This window comes from Trachypithecus francoisi, unplaced genomic scaffold (genome assembly GCF_009764315.1).
Source record: "Trachypithecus francoisi isolate TF-2019V2 unplaced genomic scaffold, Tfra_2.0 Lachesis_group10, whole genome shotgun sequence".
NCBI classification, from domain to species: Eukaryota; Metazoa; Chordata; class Mammalia; order Primates; family Cercopithecidae; genus Trachypithecus; species Trachypithecus francoisi.
Genome location: NW_022681455.1, coordinates 116,168,574 through 116,196,384, shown reverse-complemented (window position 1 = coordinate 116,196,384; position 27,811 = coordinate 116,168,574). Strand labels below are relative to the sequence as shown.

The window sequence follows — 27,811 nt, the reverse complement described above, 5'->3', positions numbered from 1 at the left end:
CGTCCCTCTCGCAGACGGATTCTCCTCGCTATTTCTGAGGCGCGTGCCGTGGAGGTGGGAGGGGGACGTTAGCGAGGCAGTGGGGGAGACGGGGCAGGTGCGTCTGGGCTAACTTTACCCAGTCTGTTTGAGGGAAGAGGTTGTGAGGACCGTATCTTCCGGGACGCATTTCACGTGGGAAGGCGCTCCACGCCTGGAACTGTCAGCAGCCGGCGCGTGAAGAGCTCCTGCTGCGGGTGGGCACGGGGCCTCTGGCCTGGCAGCCTCAGGACCTAGTGGGTCAGGCGCTCACGCTGTTCCCACTGCACGACCTCAGTGCCTTGTCTGGCGCCTCCCGTCCTGTAACTGGCCGACTTGGGGTCCCACCCGGGCTTCTCCAGCGGCCGGGAAGGGGCTCTGCTTCCGGAAGTATTAGGGAGGCAGCGTGAAGCAGGAGTCCCTACTTCCGAGCATCGCTAAAGCCTTTTCTCCCCTGGCAGCCGATTTCCTTTTCTTTGGAAAGGACGTCAGTTTTTTCGCTTGTTGAAACTGTTAAGAGATGCGGTCTTGTGGGCAAATACATGCCTGTTTAACTGAGCTGTTATTTCCAGCTAATAAGTTCTTCAAGTTTTTCAAGATCTAGGAGGGGGTTTAGGCTCGAATTATAATGGACCCAGTGTAGCAGAACATTTATTCATTCCAACAGTTGTGCATGCCCATTCAGACTCAACTACCTGAGTTCTGGGCTGCTTCGTTTTAGGAAGTCACCGTTTCTTCTGGCAACTTCTACCTGCCTTGGCTATTGAGGTTTGTGAATTGCACCTCTGGTTTAATTTCGGGTCGATGGCCAGGTGGTCTTCATAAACTATACTGCCTTGTGACGTCTCCCTAGAAATGAGAGGTGAGTCCCTTCCAAATGAGGATTCTAGGATCCCCTGTGCTTTCTTTTGACAAGGCTTGTGCTGGCCCTGTGACTTTCAGGTCACCGTGTCTCACTTCCTGCAAATTTTTGTTTGAAATCACTATGGTCTGATTTACCATTATCGTTCTCTACAGTAGGAAGCCTGCACATTGCGCTGCAGGGAGATTCATAGCAATACCATCTTTCAAAAGCTACCTGAACTGGGACTCAGGAAAGCCTCTTTTGTTTTTTTGAGACGGAGTCTCCCTCTGTCACCCAGCCTGGAGTGCAGTGGCACAATCTCGGCTCGTTGCGACCTCCGCCTCCCGGGTTCAAGCGATTCTCCTGCTTCAGCCTCCCGAGTAGCTGGGACTACAGGCACACGTCATCACGCCCGGCTAATTTTTGTATTTTCAGTAGAGACAGGGTTTCACCACGTTGGCCAGGCAGGTCTGAAACTCCTGACCTTTGGTGAGCCACCGCGCCCAGCCTTCAGTTTTGTTTTACAGTGCTTAGCTATGTCTGTCACCATACAAGCTCATTTTCTACTAAGAGGCTTTTTGTATATTGAGTCCAAATTAGGTCAGGATGTATCTAGTGAGCATTGATAAGGGCCAAGAGTGAGATTTCCCTGCAAAGTATCCTAGGGATCTGCTTGATGGTTTTTTTCTTCATGGCTTTCTATGCCTATTACAGCCCTCCCCCTTTCATCCGCACCACCAAGTAGCTAAAGGCAAATTAACCAGGAAAATCATCAAATGTTATTTCTTGTAATAGTAATCACAGTTGACCTTCATTATGCTCAACATTGTAGCAATTGCTTTTTTTTTTTTTTTTTTTTTGAGACGGAGTCTCGGTCTGTCGCCCAGGCTGGAGTGCAGTGGCCGGATCTCAGCTCACTGCAAGCTCCGCCTCCCGGGTTTACGCCATTCTCTCGCCTCAGCCTCCCGCGTAGCTGGGACTACAGGCGCCCGCCACCTCGCCCGGCTAGTTTTTTGTATTTTTTTAGTAGAGACGGGGTTTCACCGTGTTAGCCAGGATGGTCTCGATCTCCTGACCTCGTGATCCGCCCGTCTCGGCCTCCCAAAGTGCTGGGATTACAGGCTTGAGCCACCGCGCCCGGCAACAATTGCTTTTTATAAGTATTATTTAACCCTCACAGTAACCCTAAGTATTATTTAATCTTCACAATAATCTAAATAGGTTAGGTATTATTATTATCACTATTTTGACAGATGAGGAAACAGACACAGCAAGGTTAATTTGTCGGAAAGCCAAAATTAGTACCCAGAAAAGTTGACTCCAAAGCCCACACCCTTAAGTAGAGCTCTATGAGAACACATAACTGCTGAGAAACATCTCAGTGGGGATTTACTCGAGGGCGGTAGAGAACCACTCTGCTGTAGGGGAAAAAAGAAAAATAAAATGCCTGGAAAAAGGGGACAGATAAGAACATCTGCCCAGAAAGATAAACCTTATACAGTGAGGGTCTGCCCAAAGCAAGTGAGTCTGCAATCCTTTACATGCTGTTTCCAGTGAAAATTGGAGAAGTGAGGACATTTCCTTCTCGTGTCCTTTAATGTGGAGTAGAGGATGCAGACTTGTTAGAAATGTATCAGATATCTAACATTAAAAAAAAACTTGAAACAATATTTTGGGGGATTGGTAGAATTTGGGGTTTCTTTGATCTTTCATTAAAGATGAAAAGGGGGCAGGGAGATAGTAGGAGAGGATGATCCATAGAGTTCCAGATAGGGAAACCTCAGTCTGACTAGTTGGGCTCCATTTGAAAGACTCGAAGCATGGATATGAGAGGCTGTAGCATCATGCACTGGTTCTCCTTTCCGTACTTCTGATGGTTGTGGTTTTTGATCAAGGTCTCAGCACTAGCTCAGACCATGTGGACCGCGGATGAGATTGCTCTGCTGTGCTATGAGCACTATGGCATCAGACTGCCCAAGAAGGGGAAGCCTGAGCCAAACCATGAGTGGACGTTGTTGGCAGCTGTGGTGAAGATACAATCTCCAGCTGACCAGGACTGCGACACCCCTGATAAGCCGGCACAAGGTGAGACTTCTCCTTGGCACGCTCCTCACTGTGGAAGATGATAAAATCATACATTGCTGTACTGTGCAGGGACAGTCGCGGGTAGGGTGTGAACTACGATGTTAGGCATGTGTACTTGTGCTCCGCTAGGTGGCATAGTACCTCTGATGGTGGGAGACCACCGTGCTGGAACCGCAGGCCTTGGTTGAGTGGGCCTCTGAGAATCTCCTGAAGGAGTGTGCAGGCTGATTACACCTGAGCACTGGGGAACATTCTGTTTCTCAGAACTCACACGATTTGTTTTTTCCCCACAGTGACAAAGGAAGTTGTCTCAATGGGAACGGGAACAAAATGCATAGGCCAGTCCAAAATGAGGAAGAGCGGTAAGCATGGGTGGGAGTATAAACAAAGATTTAGCTTTGGAAACCAGTGTCCTTGTTTTACTCTCCTTGTCAGAGAAGAAGGGCCATGTCAGTTGAGGTGCATGGCATTTGTTTCCTACTGACTGTCAGTCCAGTTGGAAGGACGGTACTCACTTGGAGAATGGAAATCCACCATCAAAGCAGAGGCCTCTAGGAACATGCTTTCCGAATAACTGAAAGCTAGCCAGTATTTTCATGCTCAAACCAGATTCCCTGGGCTTAGCTGTTCCACATTGGATCTGGAAGGCTTTGGGGCTCTGTAGCAGGTACAGGATGCAGCTTGAGTGGTTTCTGAAGCCCTAGAAAGCAATCTTTTTTTTTTTTTTTTGCTTGGAGTCTCACTCTTGTCGCCCGGCTGGAGTGCAATGGCACCATCTCGACTCACTGCTCTACAACCTCCCCTTCCTGGGTTTAAGCGATTCTCCCACCTCAGCCTCCCGAGTAGCTGGGATTACAGGCACCTGCCATCATGCCTGGCTAATTTTCGTATTTTTGTAGAGACAGGGTTTCACCATGCTGGCCAAGCTGGTCTTGACTTCCTGACCTCAGGTGATCTGCCCACATTGGTCTCCCAAAGTGCTAGGATTAAAGGTGTGAGCCACCACACCTGGCAAGCAGTCTTTTTTTTCTTTTTTTTTTTTTGAGACGGAGTCTCGCTCTGTCGCCCGGACTGGAGTGCAGTGGCCGGATCTCAGCTCACTGCAAGCTCCGCCTCCCGGGTTTACGCCATTCTCCTGCCTCAGCCTCCCGAGTAGCTGGGACTACAGGCGCCCGCCACCTCGCCCGGCTAGTTTTTGTATTTTTAGTAGAGACGGGGTTTCACCGTGTTAGCCAGGATGGTCTCGATCTCCTGACCTCGTGATCCGCCCGTCTCGGCCTCCCAAAGTGCTGGGATTACAGGCTTGAGCCACCGCGCCCGGCCGTGGCAAGCAGTCTTGAATGACAGGAAGCTTTGGGCCTCAACAAGAATATGAAAATTGCTTCAATTTCTTAGAGATCTGGGGGTTTTTATTTGTTTGTTTTGTTTCTTTTTTTTTTTTTTTGAGTCGGAGTCTTGCTCTGTTGCCCAGGCTAGAGTGCAGTGGCTGGATCTCAGCTCACTGCAAGCTCCGCCTCCCAGGTTTGCACCATTCTCCTGCCTCAGCCTCCCGAGTAGCTGGGACTACAGGCGCCCGCCACCTCGCCCGGCTAGTTTTTTTGTATTTTTTAGTAGAGACGGGTTTTACCATGTTAGCCAGGATGGTCTCGATCTTTTGACCTCATGATCCGCCCGTCTCGGCCTCCCAAAGTGCTGGGATTACAGGCGTGAGCCACTGCGCCCAGCCTCTTTTTTTTTTTAAGAGACAGGGTCTCACTGGAGTACAGTGGCACCATCATCGCTCACTGCAGCCTTGAACTCCTGGGCTCAAGTGACCCTCCCGTTCAGCCTCCTGAGTAGCTGGACTACAGGTGTGCACCACCATGACCAGCTAATTTTTTTCGTTTTTATTTTGTAGAGACTTGGTCTAACTGTGTTGGTGAGGCTGGTCTCAAACTCCCAGCCTCAAGCTATCCTCCTGCCTTGGCCTCCCAAAGTGCTGGGATTACAGGCATGAGCCACTGCGTGACTGGCCGAGACCTGGGATCTTTACCTCTTCTTCTAGCTAGCAGGTTCCTCTTTTGAGTTGGCTTCCACCATTGTTCTTGCCTGTATATGAGGAACCTGTTCCAGGATCACTGTGGATTGGATTAGATGGAATTGTATCACCATGAGCACAAGTATGATACCTCTATACAAAAGATCTGGACGCTTGTTCTCCAGATAAGGTTTTTCTATAAATTAGTGTTTCTCAGCTGGGGGTGATTTGCACCCCAGAGGACATTTGGCAATGTCTGGAGACATTTGTAGTTGTCACAACTGAGGGTGGGGTGCTAGTGGCATCTCATGGGTAGAGGCCAGGAATACTACTAATAAACAGTCTACAGCGTTTGGGATAGACCCCCCACAACAAAGAATTTTCTGGCCCAAAATGTCTACAGTGCTGGGTTGAGAAACCCTGCAGCCAATGCATTGTTATTTGTGATTGTGGTACCTTCTGACAAAGCTCTCCAGGAGCTACATGGCCATCCTGGGTGCTGGTGGAACTGCTGTGTTCTGCCTCTAGGAACCAGAGCCTCTCCAGCTTCCATATGTCTTCACCTAGTATCCTATCTTTGCCACAGGAGACATCCTCAATGATAGCCATGCTGAGGTCATAGCCAGGAGGAGTTTCCAAAGGTAAAGCCACATCCCCAGAGTATGATTCAGCAGGGCTGGGGTGGGCGTCCCGGAATTTCCGGGGTTTTTTTGTTTGTTTGTTTGTTTTTGAGACGGAGTCTTGCTCTGTCGCCCAGACTGGAATGCAGTGGTGCTATCTCGGCTCACTGCAAGCTCCACCTCCCAGGTTCATGTCATTCTTCTGCCTCAGCCTCCCGAGTAGCTGGGACTACAGGCACCCACCACCACGCCTGGCTAATTTTTTTTTTCTGTATTTTTAGTAGAGACGGGGTTTTATCATGTTAGCTAGGAAGGTCTCGATCTCCTTACCTTGTGATCTGCCCGCCTCAGCCTCCCAAGGTGCTGGGATTACAGGCGTGAGGCACTGTGCCTGGCCGTTTTTGTTTTTTGGGGTTTTTTTGTTTGTTTGTTTGTTTGTTTTTGAGACGGAGTCTTGCTCTGTTGCCCAGGCTGGAGTGCAGTGGCACAATCTCGGCTCACTGCAACTTCCGCCTGCTGGGTTCAAGCATTTCTCCTGCCTCAGCCTCCCAAGTAGCTGAGACTACAGGCATGCGCCACCATCCTCAACTGATTTTTTGTATTTTTAGTAGAGATGGAGTTTCACCATGCTGGCCCTGTTGGTTTCAAACTCTTGACATCACACGCCTCAGCCTCCCAAAGTGCTGGGATTACAGGCGTGAGCCACCACACCTCGCCTGGAATTTACATTTCTAATAAGCTCCTAGGTAATACAGATTATATTAGTCTATAAACTACACTTTGAGTAGCAATGTGGTCTTGACTAGTGGTGTTCTCTCTTTTTTTTTTTTTTTTTGACACTGGTTCTTGCTCTGTCACCTAGGCTAGAGTGCAGTGATGTTATCTCAGCTCATTGCAGCCTTAGAGACAGGGTGTCACTATGCTACCCAGGCTGGTCTTAGATTCCTGGGCTCAAACAATCCTCCTGCCTTGGCCTCCTAAAGTGCTGGATTTACAGGCATGAGCCGCATGCCTGACTGGACTAGTGGTTCTCAAACTTGACTGTGCATCAGAAGAACCTGGAAGGCTTGTTAAAACCCGGATTGCTGAGCCCACCACAGAGACTCTGATTCAGCAGATCTAGGGTGGAACCTCAGCAATTGAGTTTCTTTTCTTTTTTTTTTTCTTAAAAAAAAAAAAATGGAGTCTCACTCTGTCACCCAAGTTGAAGTACAGTGGCACAATCATAGCTCACTACAGCCTCAAACTCTGGGGTTTAAGCAGTCCTCCTGCCTCAGTCTCCCAAGTAGCTGGGGTTATAGATGTGAGCAACCGAGGCCAGTTGAAATTTGGAGGTCTAACAAATTCCCAGGTAATGCTGATGCTGTTGGTGCAGGGACCACATTTTGAGAATCACTGGTCTAGAGCATTCTCATAATTCCCAATCCCTGTCAGTCCCACTAGTCTACAGTACTGCTGTCTTAGTAATCACCATACCAGAGGCTTTCCCCTTAACCACAGAGACTTTTTTTTTTTTTTTTTTTTTTTTTTGAGACGGAGTCTTGCTCTGTCGCCCAGGCTGGAGTGCAGTGGCCGGATCTCAGTTCACTGCAAGCTCCACCTCCCGGGTTTACGCCATTCTCCTGCCTCAGCCTCCCGAGCAGCTGGGACTACAGGCGCCCACCACCACGCCCGGCTAGTTTTTTGTATTTTTAGTAGAGACGGGGTTTCACCGTGTTAGCCAGGATGGTCTGGATCTCCTGACCTCGTGATCCGCCCGTCTCGGCCTCCCAAAGTGCTGGGATTACAGGCTTAAGCCACCGCGCCCTGCCAACCACAGAGATTGGTTGTTCATCCTAATAACATCTTGCAACCCTTAGGTACCTTCTCCATCAACTCCAGTTGGCAGCCACCCTGAAAGAGGATAGCATCTTTGTCCCAGGAACTCAAAAAGGACTGTGGAAACTCAGACGAGACCTCATTTTCGTGTTTTTCTCCAGCCACACACCCTGTAAGTATATTCAAGCCTTTGGATTAATGTTACATGGACTACTTCCTTACGGTTGTGTTATCCATAGATAGGTTCTTCCTGAAAAACACTAATGGCTGAAGTAGCCACAAGTAGTGACAGTGCCTTTTATGACAGGCCAGTGTACCTAATCATTTCTAAAGGTTTCACCTAAAGAGAAGGCAGAGGCAAGGGGTATAGAGTCTCACTCACACTATTAGTCAATTCTCAGAATCAGGATTAGGGGCATAAGGCTGAAACCTCACAAGATGTGAAGCCAACATGGGGCTTAGAAGTCCTATAGTAACTTATCCTAAAACTCATGTCATTGATTCAGTCGTTGAACAAATACTTTCTGCTGTTTGTCGGGCACGATATGACATACTGAGTATACAGAAGTGAATAAGACTAGCACATTACTTACCTTCGTAGTCTTTTAGGGAATGTAGACAGTCATGGTTAGGGTAAATTTTGATGGGTTATAAGGGTATGTTCCGGTACTATGGTTGCGTAAGACGGGAAGACCTAGCCTGGGGTGAAGGGGGCGTCATTTCTACCTTTTGTTTTTCTTTCTTAAAAATTGAAAATAACTGCTACCTTTTGTGGATAACAACTCAGGATGGCAGCAAAATTTTCTCACCCTAAAAGCTTTGAAATAAGGAAATAAAATTAAACTTTAAAACTTTTAAGCTTTAAAACTAACACATGCAATTAGAGCAGAGATTAGAAATCACTATGAAGAAATAGAATAGCTGTCTAGATTTGATCGTAACTCCAATTGAAAATACAGATACAACTTAAGAAAGAATGAGACCAATTACACGGTGGCTCCTACCTGTAATCACAGCACTTTGGGAGGCCAAGGTGGACGGATCACCTGAGGTCAGGAGTTCCAGACCAGCCTGACCAACATGGAGAAACTGTGTCTCTACTATATATACAAAATTAGCTGGGCATGGTGGTGCATGCCTGTAATCCCAGCTACTCGGGAGGCTGAGGCAGGAGAATCGTTTGAACCCAGGAGGCAGAGGTTGCAGTGAGCCAAGATTGCACCATTGCACTCCAGCCTGGATGACAGGGCCAGACTCCGTCCAAAAAAAAAAAAAGAAAGAAGGAAGGAGTATGAGAAAAGAGTTGAGTCAAAGCCCAGAAAAATGACACATAGAGGTAGGCAGCGCTCATCCACGCTCTATTCTTAGCTGTAAGGGCCCTAGTCCAAGGCCCAAAGGATATTTCCTAATCAGCTCCTCTCGAGCTGTAATATGCACAGGAATCTCCTGGGGAACATGCAGATTCAGATTCATTAGGTCTGGAGTGGGGCCTGAGGTTCTGCATTTCTAGCCAACTCCCAAAGCATGCCAGCGGGGTGGGCCCGTAGACCACACATTGAGTAGCTAGGACCAGGGCGATCCCAGTGACAGGTATAGCCTTATTGTGGAGAAAGATGCATCTGAGGATCACAGCCTGATGGCCTAATCCAAACTTACCTAACCCACAGCCCGCCTGGTTACATGCGGGCCCAGGACGGCTTTGAATGTGACCTAAGACAAATTCTTTTTTTTTTTTTTTTTTTTTTTTTTTTTGAGGCGGAGTCTCGCTCTGTCGCCCGGACTGGAGTGCAGTGGCCAGATCTCAGCTCACTGCAAGCTCTGCCTCCGGGTTTACGCCATTCTCCTGCCTCAGCCTCCGAGTAGCTGGGACTACAGGCGCCCGCCACCTTGCCGGCTAGTTTTTGTATTTTTAGTAGAGACGGGGTTTCACCGTGTTAGCCAGGATGGTCTCGATCTCCTGACCTTGTGATCCGCCATCTCGGCCTCCAAAGTGCTGGGATTACAGGCTTGAGCCACCGCGCCCAGCCGACCAAGACAAATTCTTAAACTTTCTTAAAACGTTGTGAGATTTTTCTTGCGTTTTTTTTTTTTTTTTTTTTTAGTTCATCAACTATCGTTTGTGTTCGTGTATTGTGTTGTATATGGCCCAAGACAATTTTTATTCTTCCATTGTGGCCCAGGGAAGCTAAAATACTGGACATTTACGGAGTGTGATTATGCCCTAATCAAACTCCAGAAGTCAGTGGTCTGCAAACAGGTGCTGATCTGTGAGAACAGTCCATGAAAAAACAAGAAAACTCAAGACTATGTAGTGAATTTTGCAAAACTAATTTCTTTCACTTTAAAGGATGTGAGAGTTATTTTTTTTTTTAAGTGATGGTGATTGAATTTTTTTTTTTTTTCTCGATCTCGGTTCATTGTAACCTCCACCTCCCGGGTTCAGGCAGTTCTCCTGCCTTAGCCTCCCAAGTAGGTGGGATTACAGGCATGCACCACCACATCCAGCTAATTGTTTTGTATTTTTAGTAGAACCGTGTTTCACCACGTTGGCCAGGCTGTTATCGAACTCCTGACCTCAAGTGATTCGCCCGCCTTGGCCTCCCAAAGTGCTGAGATTACAGGTGTGAGCCACCGTGCCTGGCCAGTAATTGAGATTTTTAAAGATCCTCCTTGATGGAAAAAAAAGTTGGCAACCCTCTGCTCATCTTAAAAATCTTCTGGGAATTTTGCTGGTAATCTTTTAAAATGTGATGTCCTCCCAGCGTTTGTCTGCAGAGAGAAAGAACATTATTACCTAGAGAATGTGACTCTCTGGCTCCCTTGGCATTTACATCCTATTACTAATTAATAATTTGTTGACTGGGTTAGCTACTTCAGGCTCTTACTATGAGTTTTATTAGCATGAGTCAGGCTCTTGCATTCAGGCATTCTGTCAAGATCAATCTCCAACCCTGCAGCGTGGGAGATGGACCCTGGTGAGTTCTCCAAAGTCACTGTGACCTTTTGAGGTCTCTGGAAGTTAGCCAGCCAACCTCTCCAGATATATTCCCACTTCTGTATCTCTTGCCTGTCCCACTCTTGAGTTATAAAGATTACAGATGTATTATTTATACGCTTTAGAAAAGCAACATTCATTAGGTTAGTGTTTGAAGAAATATTTCCCTTCTCAAGGGAGAGCTGTGGTTCTTACCTCTAGTTTTCTTCAGTTTCCTATAAGGACAGAGGAGATCAGAAATCTCTAAACCAGCAAGAGGGAACACTGGAAATTTTGGAAACACTGGTTTACACTAGGTGTGTAATTTACTTTAGAGTCTTTACTGTGGGGCCGTGCATCATAAAATCTCCAATTTTGAGCAATTTTGAGCAATGGCTGCCAAATTTCTTTTCCTTTTTTTTGAGATGGAATCTCCCTCTGTCGCCCAGGCTGGAGTGCAGTGGCGTATTCTCGGCTCACTGCAACTTCCGCCTCCCAGGTTCAAGCGATTCTCCTACCTCAGCCTCCCGAGTAGCTGGGACTACAGGTGTGTACCACCTCGCCCGGCTAGTTTTTGTATTCTTAGTAGACACGGTTTCACCATATTGGCCAGGCTGGTCTTGAACTCGTCACCTCGTGATCCGCCCACCTTGGCCTCCCAAAGTGCTGGAATTACAGGTGTGAGCCACTGCGCCCTGCCTGCCAAATTTCTTTATGAAAGAAACCAACCACTTTTGTTTTCCAAAGCATCTTAGAGAATAGCATTCCACAAAATGCACTTGGGAAACCTTGTTCATTCTAAGCCAGTAGTTCTCAATTTGGGAAGTTTAGCCCCCCAGGATACTTTTGGCAACATCTGGAGACATTCTTTATTTTCATACTGGGACTGGTAGTGCTATTGGCATCTAGTAGGTAGAGACCAGGTATGCTGCTAAATATCCTATAATATGTAGGACAGCCCCCACAGCAAAAAGTGATAGAGTCCAAAGTGTCATTAGTGGCGACACACGTTGGCTCACGCCTGTAATTCTAGCACTTTGGGAGGCCAAGGCAGGCAGATCACTTGAGATCAGGAGTTCAAGACCAGACTGGCCAACATGGTGAAACCTTGTCTCTACTAAAAATACAAAATTTAGCCAGGCATGGTGATGTGCGCATGTAATCCCAGCTACTCAGGAGGCTGAGGCAGGAGAATCACTTGAACCCAGGAGGCAGAGATTGCAGTGAGCAAGATGGCACCACTGCACTCCAGCCTGGGTGACAGAGCCAGACTGCATCTCAAAAAAATGTCATTAGTACAGTGCTTGAGAACCCTGGTCTAAACCCGTGTTTCCAAAACTTCCTGGAGATAAAAATTATCTCAGATCTTGGTTAAAATATTCCGTTTTGCATACCCTTCTCCAGAAATTCCAACTCACTGGGTCCAGCATGGAGTCTTCTACAAGAGCCCCAGAGAATTCTTATTAGGGAAGTTTGTGCCTGTGCTCTTAACTCATCTCAGGTCAGCTGGGAGAATAGATGAAGTCAGTAGTTCTCAAACTTGAGCTTGCATCAGAATCACCTGGAGAGCTTGTTAGATACACACGGCTGGGCTCTGCCTCCAGAGTTTCTTATTCAGCAGGTCTACTGTGGGTCCCAAGAGTTTGCATTTCTGATGAATTCCCAAGAGATCCCACTGTGGCTTGTCCAGGGACTTCACTTGAGAACCATTTGTTTAAGGGAGGGGGTTCATTCTCTGCAGGTGGGGATGCCTCCATCATTCCGATGCTTGAGTTTGAAGATCAGCCTTGCTGTCCTGTCATCAGAGATTGGGCCAGCAACTCATCAGTAGAAGCCAGCAGTAACCTGGAAGCTCCTGGAAATGAAATAAAATGTGAAGACCCTGACAGTCCTGTAACCAAAAAGATGAGGCTTGAGCCTGTGACTGCGGCCAGGGAGGTCACCAACGGAGCCGCTCACCATCAGAGTTTTGGCAAGCAGGAAAGCGGCCCAGTCTCACCAGGCATCAACAGCTGTAATCTCACTGTAGAGGGACTGGCTACTCTCACCAGAATAGCCCCTGGTAGTGCCAAAGTGATAGACGTTTATAGAACTGGAGCCAAATGTGTACCTGGAGAAGCTGGAGACTCCGGGAAGCCTGGTGCTGCGTTTCACCAGGTGGGGCTGCTCCGAGTGAAGCCAGGCCGTGGAGACAGAACGCGCTCCATGTCCTGCAGTGACAAGATGGCCCGATGGAATGTCCTCGGATGCCAAGGGGCACTGTTGATGCACTTCCTGGAAGAGCCTATCTACCTGTCAGCTGTGGTCATTGGGAAGTGCCCATACAGCCAGGAAGCCATGCAGAGAGCACTGACTGGAAGGTAAGAGGGTAGGGAGGGCTCAATTGGAACAGTCATTCCAAGAGGCAGTCTGAGAGTAGGGCCTAAGAGCATTAAGCATCGCCATACCTTTTGATCCAGCAGTTCCACTTCCAGGAATTTGTCTTAAGGAAATGAAGTATTTGAACATTTAGCTTTGTATATGATTTTTGTTTGTTTGTTTTTGAGATGGAGTCTTGCTCTGTCACCCAGGCTGGAGTGCAGTGGTGTGCTCTCGACTCCTGCAGCCTCCGCCTCCCGGGTTCAAGTGATTCTCCTGCCTCAGCTTCATGAGTAGCTGGGACTACAGGCGTGTGCCACCACGCCCAGCTAATTTTTGTATTTTTAGTAGAGACGGGGTTTCACCATGTTGGTCAGGCACTCCATGACCAACCAGGTCAGGCTGGTCTCAAATTCCTGACCTCAGGTGATCCACCCACCTCAGCCTCCCAGAGTACTAGGATTACAGGTGTGAGCCACCGCACCCGGCTACTAATTTTTTTAAAAAAGGAAAAGTAAACAGCTGAAATGCCCAGTAATAGGAAATTGTTTTCTTTGTTGTTGTTAAAAATAATATTGATGAATGGCTGGGCATGGTGGCTCATGACTGTAATCTCGGCACTTTGGGAGGTCGAGGGGAGCAGACTGCTTGAGCCCAGAAGTTCTAGACCAGCCTAGGTAACATGGGGAAACCCCGTCTCTACAAAAAATACAAAAACTAGCCGGATGTGGTGGCACACACCTGTAGTCCTAGCTAATAGGGAAGCTGACGCAGGAGGATCACCTGATCCTGGGAAGATAAGGATGCAGTGAACCAATATCGCTCCATTGTACGCCGGCCTGGGTGACAGACCCTGTCTCAAATAAAATAATAATAACATTGATGAATATTTAATGTGGAAACATGTTCATAGTGGTTAAAGAACAGTTTAGAAGATAAAAAGCCAATTTTGGTCTAAAAATACATACACATGTAGGAAAAATTGTAAGAGGATGAACAGCAAGGTATTATTAATAATCTGAGTTGTATTATGGGTGGTTTTTTTCTTGTTTTTACTGTATTTTCTAATTTTCCTACAGCATACATACATTGCCATTATATATGTTTTTTAACCCTAAACATTAGTTTGGGGTTTTCAAAATGTTTTTGTAGCAACAAAGTTTCACTGAGTCTCACCCAGGCTGGAGTGCAGCAGTACGATCAGAGTTTACTACAGCCTCCAGTTCCTGGGCTCAAGTGATCCTCCTGCCTCAGCCTTCCGAATAGCTAAGATTATAGGCACAAGCCACCACACTTGGCTGATTTTTAAATTTTTTTTGTAGAGACGGGTTGTTGTTGGGTTACCCAGGCTGGTCTTGAACTCCTGGTTTTAAGCACTGCTCCCACTTAGCCTGCCAAAGTGTTGGGATTATAGGTGTGAGCCACCTCACCCAGCCCTGAACATTAGTTTTAATTTTTTTTAAGATAAAAGTCAAAAAGGATGACCACTCAAGTGTGGTCTCCCTAAAGGAGGCAACCAAACTCAATGCCCTAGTAAATGAGGGCAGGGCGAAGCCATGGCCAGGGCAAGCTTCGTAGGCCCATATCAAACGTGAAGCCTCAAGATAGGGCCCAGCAATTCCACTCCTAGGTATAACCCAAGAGAAATGAAAACATACATTCACACAAGTAGGCTGGGTACAGTAGCTCATGCCTATAATCCTAGCATCTTGGGAGGCCAAGTCAAGCAGATTGCTTGAGTCCAGGAGTTCAAAACCCACCTGGGCAACATGAGGAAACCCTGTGTCTACAAAAAATACAAAACTTAGCCGGGCATGGTGGCACGCACTTGTCGTCCCATCTGCATGGGGAGCTGATGTGGGAGGATCACCAGAGCCACGGGAGGTTGAGGCTGCAGTGGACCATGATTGCACCACTGTAATCCATCCTAGACAATAGAGACCCTGTCTCAAAAAAAACAATGTATATATGTATATAACAAAAACCTGTACATAAATGTTCACAGTAGCATTATTCATAATAGACAGACAAATGTCCATTAGTGGATGAATGGATAAATCAAATGTGATATATCCATACAATGCACTATGATTCAGCCATAAAAAGGACTAAAGTACTGATACATGCCACAGCATGGATGAACTTGAAAACATAATGCTTAAGTGAGAGAAATCACATATTGTATAATTTTATTTGTGTGAAATATCTAGAACACACATATCCATAAAGACAGATGATAGCTTAGTGGTTACCACGGGCTAGGTGCTGTGGCTCACGCCTCTAATGCCAGCACTTTGGGAGGCTGGAGTGGGAGGACTGCTTGAGCCCAGGGGTTCAAGACCAGCCTACGCAATATGGCAAAACCCCATCTCTACAAAAAATTTAAAAATTAGTCGGACATGGTGGCACATGCCTGTAGTCTCAGCAACTTGGGAGGCGGAGGTGGGAGGATCGCTTGAGAAGTTGCAGTGAGCTGAGATCATGCGACTGCACTCCAGTCTGAGCAACAGACACCCTACTCAAAAAGAAAAAAAAAATCTAAGTGGTTACCAGGGAATAGAGAGTGAATGCTAATAGCTACGAGGTTTCTTTTTGGGGTGATGAAAATTCCTTAAATTACGTTACCATGATAGTTGTGCAGTTCTATGAATATACTAAAAACAATCGAATTATCCACCTTAAATGGGTAAATTTTATGGTATGTGAACTATATCCCTTTATTTTTTTTTAAAAAAAAGGCAGTCCTAGGCACTGTACCCAGGATGTTTCTGTTTTTCCTATTCTGGTACTTGCAGTTGCTATCTGCTTCTTTCTAGACCAGCATCATGTTGGCACCTGGTTTGTTCAAAGATACAAGAGAAAAAAATGAAGCTTTTATTTATTTTTATTTTTATTTATTTATTTATTTTTTGAGACAGAGTCTCACTCTGTCACCCAGGCTGGAGTGCAGTGGCGCGATCTCGGCTCACTGCAAGCTCTGCCTCCTTGTTTTTACTGTATTTTCTAATTTTCCTACAGCATACATACATTGCCATTATATATGTTTTGTTTTGAATGGCCCAGGTTCAGGCCATTCTCCTGCCTCAGCCTCCTGAGTAGCTGGAACTACAGGTGCCCGCCACCACACCTGGCTAATTTTTTTGTATTTTTAGTAGAGACGGAGTTTCACCGTGTTAGCCAGGATGGTCTTGATCTCCTGACCTCGTGATCCGCCTGCCTCGGCCTCCCAAAGTGTTGGGATTACAGGCGTGAGCCACTGCGCCCAGCCTGAAGCTTTTATATTGTAGGATAATTTTGGGTTTTGGTGTGTTTGAAGGATTCCCTAGGAAGCAGGTGCCAGTAAATTAATGTTTCTGCTTAAACTTTTCAAGTTTCTCAAAGCCTGTATCAGGAATGGTGTTTGATGTTACATCCCTGAAGGATGTTGACTTGATTCTTACATCTTCTTCCAGCCATGAGGTTCTTGCAATCTTGATTCTATTCTGGAACACTGTCTGCCCAAATAAATAAACAAATCCCCACACGTGCTGAGGCTCAGGGGTGATGATGTGAGCCACAACCCTAGATACTGTTTTCTCTAGGCTTGCGCCTAAACTGAATGCATTTTCCCTCTACATTTAGGTGTCAGAATGTATCTGCTTTACCAAAAGGCTTTGGAGTTCAAGAACTAAAAATACTGCAGTCAGATTTACTATTTGAACAGAGCCGCTGTGCAGTACAGGCCAAAAGGGCTGACAGCCCAGGTCGACTTGTTCCTTGTGGGGCAGGTAAGAGATCCAGGTTAGACCTGCCCTGGAGTAACTGCTCCCCTGATTGAAAGTGGCCTTGGAGTGTCCACATCCTCCCAGCCTAGGAAGTGGCAGTTCACCACTCTAGTGGCCAGCAGTGTGAGCTTTAGAGACACCCATACTAGGTCAGGTTTATGCTTTTGTGACCCCTGGCATGTTATTTACCTTCCCTTGGCCTCAGTTTCTTTGTCTTCAGATTAGAAGAATATCATTTATCAGGGTTATTGGGAAGATTCAGTGAGAAATTCTATTTAATGGATTTACTCTGTGCCCAGCAAATAATAAATCCTCAGTGATTGTTAACTATCATAATAATAATGAATTATGAACCACTTAGGCTACTGTACCCTGGAGGCCAAGATCCAAGTAGCAGTCATTGCTGGTGACATCATATCCAGCTCTCATGGGTCTGTAGAGTCAGAGAAATATTTTTATTAAAATACTTCTGACATTCACAGGAAATTGAACAGTCTTAACCCTAGATTTTTACCTTTTCTTTTTTTTTTTTTTTTTTTTTTTTCATTTTGACTCTTACCTTTTCATAGCCATCAGCTGGAGTGCAGTTCCTGAGCAGCCTTTGGATGTTACTGCCAATGGCTTTCCACAGGGAACAACAAAGAAAACAATTGGAAGTCTTCAGGCAAGGTACAGCATACTGGGGCAGGAGATGGTGGCTGTGAACTCACACTTTACCACTGTCTAATTCTAGAACATTTTTATTACCCCAAAAAGAACAACTATACCCATTAGCAGTCACTGCCTATCCCTCGCTCTCCTCAACCCTTGGAAACCTCTAATTTACTTAATTTACTTCCTGTCTCCGTGGATTTGTCTATTCTGGACATTTTCTGTCATTGGAATCACATAGTATATGACCTTTTGTATCTGGCTTCTTTCACTTAGCGTGGTGTTTTGGAGGCACCTCCATGAGGTAGCTGTATCAGTACTTCATTACTGTTCATGACCTGAATAATATCCCGTACTGTGGATATACCACATTTTGTTTGCCGTTCATTCATGGGTGGACTTTCAGGTTGTATCACTCTTTGGCTATTGTGAGCAGTGCTGCTATGCAGAACTATGAACATTTCAGTACCACTTTTTGCATGGCCATATGTTTTCAATTTTCTTGGGTGTACCTAGGAGTAGTAGTACTCGGTCATATGGTAATTGTTATGTTTAACTTTTTGAGGAACTGCTAAACTGTTTTCCATAGCAGCTGTACCATTTTATGTTCTACCAGTAATCTATAAGAGTTCCAATTACCCTGAATCCTTTACAACACTTGTTATTGTCTTTTTTATTGTAGTCATTCTAGTGGGTGTGAAATGGTATCTCATTACAGTCTTTTTTTTTTTGAGATGGAGTCTTGTTCTCTCTCCAAAGCTGGAGTGCAGTGGCAAAATCTCGGCTCACTGCAACCTCTGCCCCCTGGGTTCAAGCAGTTCTCCTGTCTCAGCCTCCCTAGTAGCTGAGATTACAGACATGCACTACCACACCGGCTAATTCTTATATTTTTAGTAGACGGGGTTTTGCCATGTTGGCCAGGCTGGTCTCAAACTCCTGACCTCAAGTGATTCGCCCGCCTCAGCCTCCCAAAATGCTGGGATTACAGGTGTGTGCCATCTCGCCCGGCCTCATTGATTTGCATTTCCCTAATGACAAACGGTGTTTAGCATCTTTTTATGTACTTATTAGCCATCTGTCTCTCTGCAGCCTCCCAAGTAGCTGGTACTACAGATGCCCACCAGCACGCCCAGCTAATTTTTTTTGCATTTTTAGTAGAGATGGGGTTTCACTATGTTGGCCAGGCAGGTCTTGAATTCCTGACCTCGTGATCTGCCCACCTCGGCCTCCCAAAGTGCTGGGGTTACAAGCATGAGCCACCGCACCCGGCCTATAACTGGTAGTTTTTGAGTGTTCACTTATTGAGGTCTTCTTTCATAAACTTCAGTAAGTTTTATAGCTTTCTTATATAAATCTTTCACATCTTGTATTAGATGTATTCCCTGAATGTATATTAGTTATCTGTTTCTATATAACAGATTACCCCCAAAATAACAGCTTAAAATAACAATATACATTTATTATTTCACATGGTTTATGTGGCTCTGGAGTTGAGGAGGAGCTTAGCTAAGTAATTGTGGCCCAGCAATTTATGAAATTGCGGTCCATTATGGCAGCCACGGCTGCAGTCATCTGAAGACTTGACTGGGGCTCAAAGATCCAGTTCCAAAATGGTTCCCTCGCATGGCTGACAGGTCAGTGTCAGCTATTGGCAGGAGGTTTCAGTTCCTTATAACAAGGGCCTCTCCACAAGGCTACCAGAGAATTCAGCTTCACGACCCGTGGCTGGCTTCCCCCAGAACAGGCAATCCAGGAGAGCAAAGCAGAAGCCACAGTGTCTTTCATGACCTAGCCTAAGAAGCCACAGTCTACCTGTAATATCTTAATGATTATTCAGATCAGCCCTATTAAGTGTGGGAGGGGATTGCAAAGGGGCATGAATACCAGGAGGCAAGAATCACTGGGGACCATTCTGGAGTTTGGCTATCACAGGTGCTATTTTTAGGTAGCTTTTTATCCCATTTTCTGGTTATTGCTGTTGCAATTAAGCTTTTGTTCCTCTTTGTGGCAATTACTGTTGGTTGCTAGATAAAAACACTAACCTTACCATTATCACTAGAATAATAATTCTACTCCTATAATCCCAGCACTTTGGGAGGCTGAGCTGGAGGATTGCTTGAAGCCAGGAGTTCGAGACCAGCCTGGGCAACAAAATGAGACCCGCCCCCCCCCCCCCCCCCGTTGCTAAAAAAACAAACAATAGCAACAACAACAAAAACCCAAAAGAATAATAATTCTACCAATTTGTCTGGGGATTCTTTTGGGATTTGGGGATTTTTTTTTTCTTTTTGAGACAGAGTTTCACTCTTATCGCCCAGGCTGGAGTGCAGTGGCACAATCTATTTAATAATTCAAAGGATGTTGAATTCTACTAAATGCTTTCTTTGCATATATTTTCCCTATAGTTATATATGTGTACGCGCGCGCGCGTGTGTGTGTGTGTGTGTGTGTGTGTATATATATATATATTTTTTTTTTTTTTTTTTTGAGACAGAATCTCACTCTGTCACCCAGGTTGGAGGGCACTGGCACAGTCTCGGCTCACTGCAACCTCCGCCTCCTGGGTTCAAGTGATTCTTGTACTTCAGTCTCCTGAGTAGCTGGGATTACAGGCATGCGTCACCACGCCCAGCTAGTTTTTGTATTTTTAGTAGAGACAGGGTTTTACCATGTTAGCCACGCTAGTCTCGAACTCCTGACCTCAGATGATCTGCTCACTCGCCTCAGCCTCCTAAAGTGCTGGGATTACAGGCATGAGCCACCGTGTCTGGCCATCTCTAATTATATTATTTTTATTTAATTTGTTCATGAGAGTTCCATTAATTTTTGCTTTGTTTTCATGCTAAAATGGCCTCATCTTCCTGAGTGCCAGCAGCCACTCCAGCTAAGGCCTTGGGAGAGCAGTGTCTGAGGGCTCAGGGTTCCCCTTTAAGCAGCAGTTCCTGAAGCAGGCTGGGTTCCAGCCAGGTAAGGGAGATTTTGTACAGATTCCATAATTCCCTATTTCACATGTACCAGTCATGGTGTCCACGCTGAGGGTGCGGTCTGCTGGGGTGATGCAGGGTGTGGACCAGTTATGGTCACTGTGTCCACGCTGAGGGTGTGGTCTGCTGGGGTGATGCAGGGTGTGTAGCAGTTATGGTCACAGTGTCCATGCTGAGGGTGCGATCTGCTGGTCCGCTGGGGTGATGCAGGGTGTGTAGCAGTTATGGTCACGGTGTCCACGCTGAGGGTGTGATCTGCTGGTCTGCTGGGGTGATGCAGGGTGTGGTGTGTGAAAGAGACTGCATATTGTTGGTACACACAGCATTTCCCAGTTTCTAGATGCAGCTCGTGAATTGTGTACATGAGGGAAAAGAAGGCAACCACGAAGGCCTGGGTGGGCTCATAAAGAATCAACACTCACTTCCTTAAGTATTCCAGACCATGACCTCCACCCAGAATTGTGTTGTTTAGGAGCAAACGCTTGGTCTCTCTAAAGGCTGTGATGCCCATGGCAGAAATCCAGGGATTCTGCCTCAGGCGGCTCGTCCAAGTGGATTTTATAATGACGGTTCACACAGGGAACAGCACTCACGTCTCTGAAACAAAGCTTTCAATTTCTTGTAAACCCAGCTCCCTTGAAAGGAGGCAGCCAGAAGTGTCTTACAAATATCCTGGGGCAAAATTCTGTAATTGCATCTCAGGGTACCCATTTGGGCTTGTCACTTTAATGATCCCACCGCTGATGACATTTCTTAAGGTTAGACTCATTTTTGTACCTCACCCTAATCAGACATCCAGGTCTGGATTTTCTCCTCACCAAATACAAGTGAAATCTTCAAACCTAAAAACCATGTGAAGCCTGGCATCCTTTGTGATAGGGGCTTGGAACATACTAAACACTTAATAAATCATCTTTGCCTTCTTTTTCCAAACAGATCCCAAATCAGCAAAGTGGAACTGTTTAGATCATTCCAGAAGCTGCTAAGCAGAATTGCAAGGGACAAGTGGCCAGACTCCCTCAGGTGATGCTATTGACCTATGTTTTCTCATATTTAGGAAGACATCTGTTTTGATTCTGGCTTCTGAGTAGCAAGAAGCTTTGGCAGGAGTAGTGGTTTGGCAAGCTTGTGGCACTTATTGTTGACCACAGGTTCTTCTTTCCCCGTAACCCTATTTGCAGATAGGTGCATGATCTGAGATGCAGAGGATGGGTAGTTTGGTGGTATAGAGTTATAAAAAACTAAGGATAGAACTGGGGCTTGGCCATTCCAGACCCTCCTTTGATTCCACCTCTAGATGGAGATCACTGTGGAAATGGAGTGTTCTAAGAGCAATATATTCTGTTACAAGTGTTACTCTTCTCTTTTCCTTTTGAACTTGCAGCTCCATGACTTAAATTGCTCTTCAAACAAAAATGTAGAGAACTTGAAAACCACTCTTGGGAACAAGTAGGTGGGTGCAGTGACGTTCTGACAGTGACCATCTAGAGTTAGGTGAAGTCTCACAGGTGAAGGACACAGTTCCCACAAAACTGCCTTCATTTCAGACACCTGCCGCAAGTGAAGGAGGGCCCCAAACCACCCATACTTCTGACCAGCTGGCTGTAAATTTGAGTGTCTCCACTCCCCCTCATGTTCAGTTATTCACTAGAACATCTCTCAGAACTCAGAAAAGCACTATAGTTGCCATTAAAATTTTATTATGAAGGCTACAGATCAGTACTAGCCAAAAGGAGAGAGATATAGTAAGGGATATAGTAAGATATGTGAGGGTCCCAAAGGCAGAGCTTCCGTGTCCTCAGGACACATCACCTTCCCAGCACTTTGCTGTCCGTCACCAACCAGGAATCTCACTCAGACATCAGTGTCCAAAGTTTTTGTTGGTGTTTCATTAGCTATTATGATTGATTTATTGGCCACATGATGTGATTGAACTTAATCTCCAACCCTCGCCTCTCCCAAGAGGTCAAACTGATATCACGTGTCTCAGAGCCCTAATTCTCTACGTGGCTGGTCTTTCCGGCATGACCAGTATCATCCTGAAACTATTTCGGGGGCCTACCATGAGTTAACCTGGTCAAACATAAACTCACGTGTGATCAGAGAGATCTGCCATGCATGACAAAGACACTTCCAGAAACTCCAAAGTTTAGAGGCTCCCAGGAACTGGTGACAAAGACCAAGTGAATCCTTCATTATATGCCAGTGGGGAAAGTAAGGAGTAGCTAGAAGCTTCTATATGAAGAGGCTGGCCACTTGTCATCACTATCACGCATACTGAAGTGATGCATCTGTGGTTAGTTGGCTTCTTTCTTGGGTTTCCATATATTCTATATGTCAAATCTGAATTGAGGTAAGGAGATACTTCTAAGACTGAGTTTTGCTCCTGTTAACCAGGCTGGAATGCAGTGGTGCAACCTCAGCTCACTGCAACCTCCGCCTCCCCAGGTTCAAGTGATTTTCCTGCCTCAGTCTCCAGAGTAGCTGGGATTATAGGTGCATGCCACCACGCCCGACTAATTTTTTGTATTTTTAGTAGGGATAGGGTTTCACCATGTTGACCAGGGTGGTCTTGAACTCCTGACCTCAGGTGATCCACCCGCCTCAGCCTCCTAAAGTGCCAGAATTACAGACGTGAGCCACCATGCCCAGCATGTTTGTTTGTTTGTTTTTGAGACAGGGTAGTGGAGACGATTAAGGGAAGTGTTGCATATGACTAAGAGCCTAGTTTGTAGTAGGGTTTTGATAACTGGTAGTTACTTTTTTTTTTTTTTTTTTTGGAGACAGTGTCTCGCTCTGTCGCCCAGGCTATGTAATACAGTGGCACAATCTTAGCTTACAGGAACCTCCGCTTCCCGTGTTCAAGTGATTCTCCTGCCTCAGCCTCCCAGGTAGCTGGGACTACAGGCGCCTGTCACCATGCCCAGCTAATTTTGTATTTTTAGTAGAGACAGAGTTTCACCAGAGGATCCGCCCGCCTCGGCCTTCCAAAGTCCAAAGTGCTGGGATTACAGGCGTGAGCCACCATGCCTCACCTGGAAAACTTTTAAACCAAAAAAGTAGACAATTATTTTTATTTTATCTGATTCCACTAGGACCATAGAAACCTAGAATTCTGTTCATTCTTAACTGTTTTTATTCACGTTGCTGTCTCATGAATTCCCTACAAAGGACACAGAGTTGCTCTAGGAAAGTGTCAGAAGTCAAAATAAAAATGTAAAGACAAATCTCTAAATTTAATGTTTTATTTGGGATACAAGAATTGAAATTCAAGACATACACAGACTGGGTGGCTTCAGTGTGTCTGAAGAACAAAGGGACGGAGTCTCGCTCTGTCACCCGGGCTGGAGTGCAGTGGCCGGATCTCAGCTCACTGCAAGCTCCGCCTCCCGGGTTTACGCCATTCTCCTGCATCAGCCTCCCGGGTAGCTGGGACTACAGGCGCCCGCCACCTCGCCCAGCTAGTTTTTTGTATTTTTTAGTAGAGACAGGGTTTCACTGTGTTAGCCAGGATGGTCTCGATCTCCTGACCTCGTGATCCGCCCGTCTCGGCCTCCCAAAGTGCTGGGATTACAGGCTTGAGCCACTGCGCCCGGCCGAGGCTTTATTTTTCAAAAAAAAAAAATGTAACATATTGTTCAAGAAAGTTCAGCGGCATGAGTAAAGTTATGAGGAGCTGCCAAGTGACGGCTTTGGGTGAAACTATTCTTACAGTCTGCAGCAGGTTGGTTCAGTAGCTGCTAGATAAAACTGGCAGGCAATTTTAGCAGCCAGGCTTGCAGAGAATGCATTCTTGGAGCAATGTTATGCGCCCTGAGTGCTTTTTACCCCTGGCTTCTCGTCTCTGTTTTACTTGAGTATGACAAGAATAACGTCGTTTGTATGATCCACTTTCACACAAGCATACTGAACTCCTCTTCCTGAGTCTCTCATTACAAGTCTGTCTAGTTGCTTGCTCAGGTGTCTGGTGGCCCCCAGGGTGTGCTATTCAGTAAGAATCTGTGTATTTGGTGGCCTGTGTGCATTAGGGTGCAGAAGCTGGATACCTACCAAGATTACAAGGAGGCTGCGTCCTCTTACCAGGAAGCCTGGAGCACACTCCGGAAGCAGGCGTTTGGATCCTGGATCAGAAACCCACCGGATTATCACCAGTTCAAGTGAGAAGGAAATGTTTGCTCTGGTAGCAGGACCCTTCATCCCGAACTGCCTTCCTTCACACAGGACAAGTCTTAGCTTTTTTGATGGTTAAATCAGGGAATATTCTTTCTGAGCACTGCATCTCTGTTGTGTAATACAGGTGGAATCTGGAACTTAGAGCAGGTTATACTTGATTCAAGTAGCTCTCTGCTAAAATGGCATCTCACTAATGACCTCACTGTCTGACTTCCATTGTGTTTTATTGCTTCTCTAAAATATGAAATCAGAGTTTGGAACATGATGCTTTAAAAGTACTCCACAGCAGCTCTGTTTTATGGGTTCCTACATTGATTCAGCAAATATTTATTGAGCTGAAATGATGTTTGACACTCTGCAAGTTTTACAGCTTTGCCTAGCATAGCGAACATATCTTTTGTATTCCCAGCCTTTCTTCCTTCGAGGAGCCATTCTTTTTCCATTCTTGAGTGATCCTGCTCTGTGCCTCAGACTTGGCTGAAGCTAACCTTACTCCCTGGCTCTAGGAATAGCCTGTGAGCCAGCCCTGGACTGCCCTGGAATTGTTCTCAGAGGTATCAGGAAAGGCTGTCTGTTTTGATCTGGAGCTGTAAGAGTCATCATGGGACTGCCGATAGCCATCTTTTCCTACTACCTAGAGAAAGCCAGCAAAGAATGAAGGCAACAAAGGAAACAGCCAAGAGAATCAAAGATCTAGTAACACTGTTTAGATGCCTGAAGCCAGTGCCCACCCTAGACATCAATTATGTGAGACAAATTCCTATCGTTATTTTGATTAAGCCTATTTGTGTTGGTTTTCTGACTTACAGTTGAAAGAATTCCGTCCAAAAAGCTAAAAGGTGGCCAGGTGAGGTGGCTCAGGCCTGTAATCCCAGCACTTTGGGAGGCCAAGGCAGGCAGATCACTTGAGGTCAGGAGTTCAAGACCAACCTGGCCAACATGGTGAAACCCTGTCTCTACTAAAAATACAAAAACAAGCCAGGCATGGTGGCAGGCACCTTTAATCCCAGCTACTCGGGAGGCTGAGGCAGGAGAATTGCTTGAACCCAGGAGACGGAGGTAGCGGTGAGCGAAGATCTCACCACTGCACTCCAACCTGGGTGACAGAGCAAGACCCTATCTCAAAAAAAAAAAAAAAAAGCCAAAGGCCTACAGCAAATCAGCAATATAGACCCAGCAGCCAATCCTGTTTTAACTAATGTTGAATGTTTAACACTCAACTTTAGACTTTGAATGATTGACTGAAAATGGAAGCTCCCATGTTGGGGTTACTCAAGGTCCTTACTGGTTCTTCAGCATTTTGTGGCTATATTTTTTAATAACAGCTGTATTGAGATATAATTCACAGACCATAAAATTCACTCAACTAAAGTATACAATTTAAAAGTTATTAGGCCCAGCACGGTGGCTCACACCTGTAATTGCAACACTTTGGGAGGCTGAGGCAGGTGGATCACCTGAAGTCAGGAGTTCAAGACCAGCCTGGCCAACATGATGAAACCCCGTCTCTACTAAAAATACAAAAATTAGCTGGGCATGATGGTGCACACGTGTAATCGCAGCTACTTGGGAGGCTGAGGCAGGAGAATCGCTTGAACCTGGGAGGCGGAGGTCAGAGGTTGCAGTGAGCCAAGATCACGCCACTGCACTCCAGCCTAGGTGACAGAGTGAGACTCTGTCTCAAAAAAAAAAAAAAAAAAGTTTTTAGTATGTCCACAGAGTTGTGCAAGCATCAGTTTTAGAACATTTTCATCACAAATTTTGTGCCTGTAATAGTTTCCTAGAGCTGTTTCTTAATGAAGTACCACAAGCTGGGTGGCTTAAGACAACAGAAATGTATCCCTGGCCAGGTGCAGTGGCTCATGCCTGTAACCCCAGCACTTTGGGAGGCCGAGGTGGGCAGATCACGAGGTCAGGAGATCAAGACCATCCTGGCCAACATGGGGAAACCCTGTCTCTGCCAAAAATACAAAAATTAGCCAGGCATAGTGGTGCATGCCTATAGTCCCAGCTACTCAGGAGGCTGAGGCAGGAGAATCTCTCAAACCCAGGAGGTGGAGGTTGCAGTGAGCCAAGATCGTGCCACTGCACTCTAGCCTGGGTGACAGAGCAAGACTCCGTCTCAAAAAATAAAAAGAAATGTATCCACTTTCAGTTCTGGAGGCTAGAAGTCCAAACAGGCTGTTGGTGGGGCTTCCGCTTCCTCTAAAATCTTTAGGGCAGGGGCCCCCATCCCCGGAGCCACAGATCATTACTTGTCTGTGGCCTGTTAGGAACCAGGTCGCACAGCAGGAGGTAAGTAACGGGTGAGCATGCTAAGTTTCATCTGTATTTACAGCCACCCCCCATCGCTCACGTTACTACCTTAGCTGCTCCTCCTGTCATACCAGCGGTGGCATTAGATTCTCATAGGATTGTGAATCCTATTGTGAACTGCACGTGCAGGGGATCTAGGGTGCACACTCCTTATAAGAATATAATGCCTGATGATCTGTCACTGTCTCCCATAACCTCCAGATGAGACTATCTAGTTGCAGGAAAACAAGCTCAGGGCTCCTACTGATTCTACATTATGGTGAGTTGTGTCATTATTTCATCATGTATTAATAATAGAAATACAGTGCACAATAAATGTAATGCACTTCAGTCATCCCAAAACTATCCCCTATCCCCACCCCTAGATCTGTGGAAAAATTGTCTTCCATGAAACCAGTCCCTGGTGCCAAAAAGGTTGGGGACTGCTGCTCTAAGGAAGACTTTTTCATGCCTCGGGGACTGCTGCTCCCAGCAATGATGCATGGCAGTATGTGCCAGGTGTTGCCAATTATAGAAGCTCGTTGAGCCTTGGATGCTGCGAACATCGCATGATGCACAGGACAACTGCCCTGTCCCCACCCCCACTCCCTGCAAAGAATTATCTGGCTTAAAATGTCAGGCATGCTGAGGTTAAGAAACCCTGCTTCTAACAATTGTGTTTTAAAGTCACTTGAAATAGTTCCTCTCTAGTTATTGCTCCAAATCTGCACATAATTTTACTTTACTTTCAGTTTTTAGGGATGCCTTTTTAAAAATTATGTAAAATGTTTGTATGATTCCAAAGTTGAAACTAGTTTGTTTGTTTTTAAAAAAAAATAGAGACAGGGGTCTCACTGTGTTGGCCAGGTTGGTCTTGAATTCCTGGCCTCAAACGATCCTCCCATCTTGGCCTCCCAGAGTGCTAGGATTACAGGCATGAGCCACCACGCCTGGCTAGAACTACTTTTCTTTGAAGAAAGGTACATTCAGATGTCTTTCAGCCTTGTCTCCTCCCTGGTTTTTTCCTTCCCTCTAACAGTAGCCATTTTTATTAGTTGTTGGCATATCATATATGCAACAATTTGTATTTTTGCCACTGTATCTTTTGGATAGTCTTAGAAGTGGGATTGTTTGGTCAAAGATTAAATAAACATAAAATTTGCTTGATTTAAATATATCTTCTAAGTTCTATTTCTAAATACAGTGAATC

General features: G+C 45.9%; 1 protein-coding gene across 7 annotated transcripts; it reads left to right on the top strand.

Annotated features, from left to right (window-relative positions):
* ADAT1 (adenosine deaminase tRNA specific 1) lies at window positions 1-27,811 on the top strand. 7 transcript variants are annotated; one of them, XM_033219061.1, is made up of 11 exons: window positions 1-54; window positions 819-880; window positions 2,758-2,947; window positions 3,241-3,309; window positions 5,551-5,605; window positions 7,444-7,574; window positions 12,118-12,736; window positions 16,356-16,501; window positions 17,068-17,167; window positions 21,070-21,156; window positions 24,162-24,508. In XM_033219061.1, exons 3-11 carry the CDS (start codon window positions 2,779-2,781, stop codon window positions 24,292-24,294), a joined length of 1,509 nt encoding a protein of 502 aa, XP_033074952.1. In that variant the 5' UTR covers window positions 1-54; window positions 819-880; window positions 2,758-2,778; the 3' UTR covers window positions 24,295-24,508. The 7 variants fall into 7 exon arrangements, with proteins under 7 accessions (XP_033074952.1, XP_033074951.1, XP_033074956.1 ...); XM_033219062.1 differs by lacking the exon at window positions 1-54 and adding an exon at window positions 61-593; XM_033219060.1 differs by having other exon boundaries at window positions 16-880; window positions 24,162-27,811.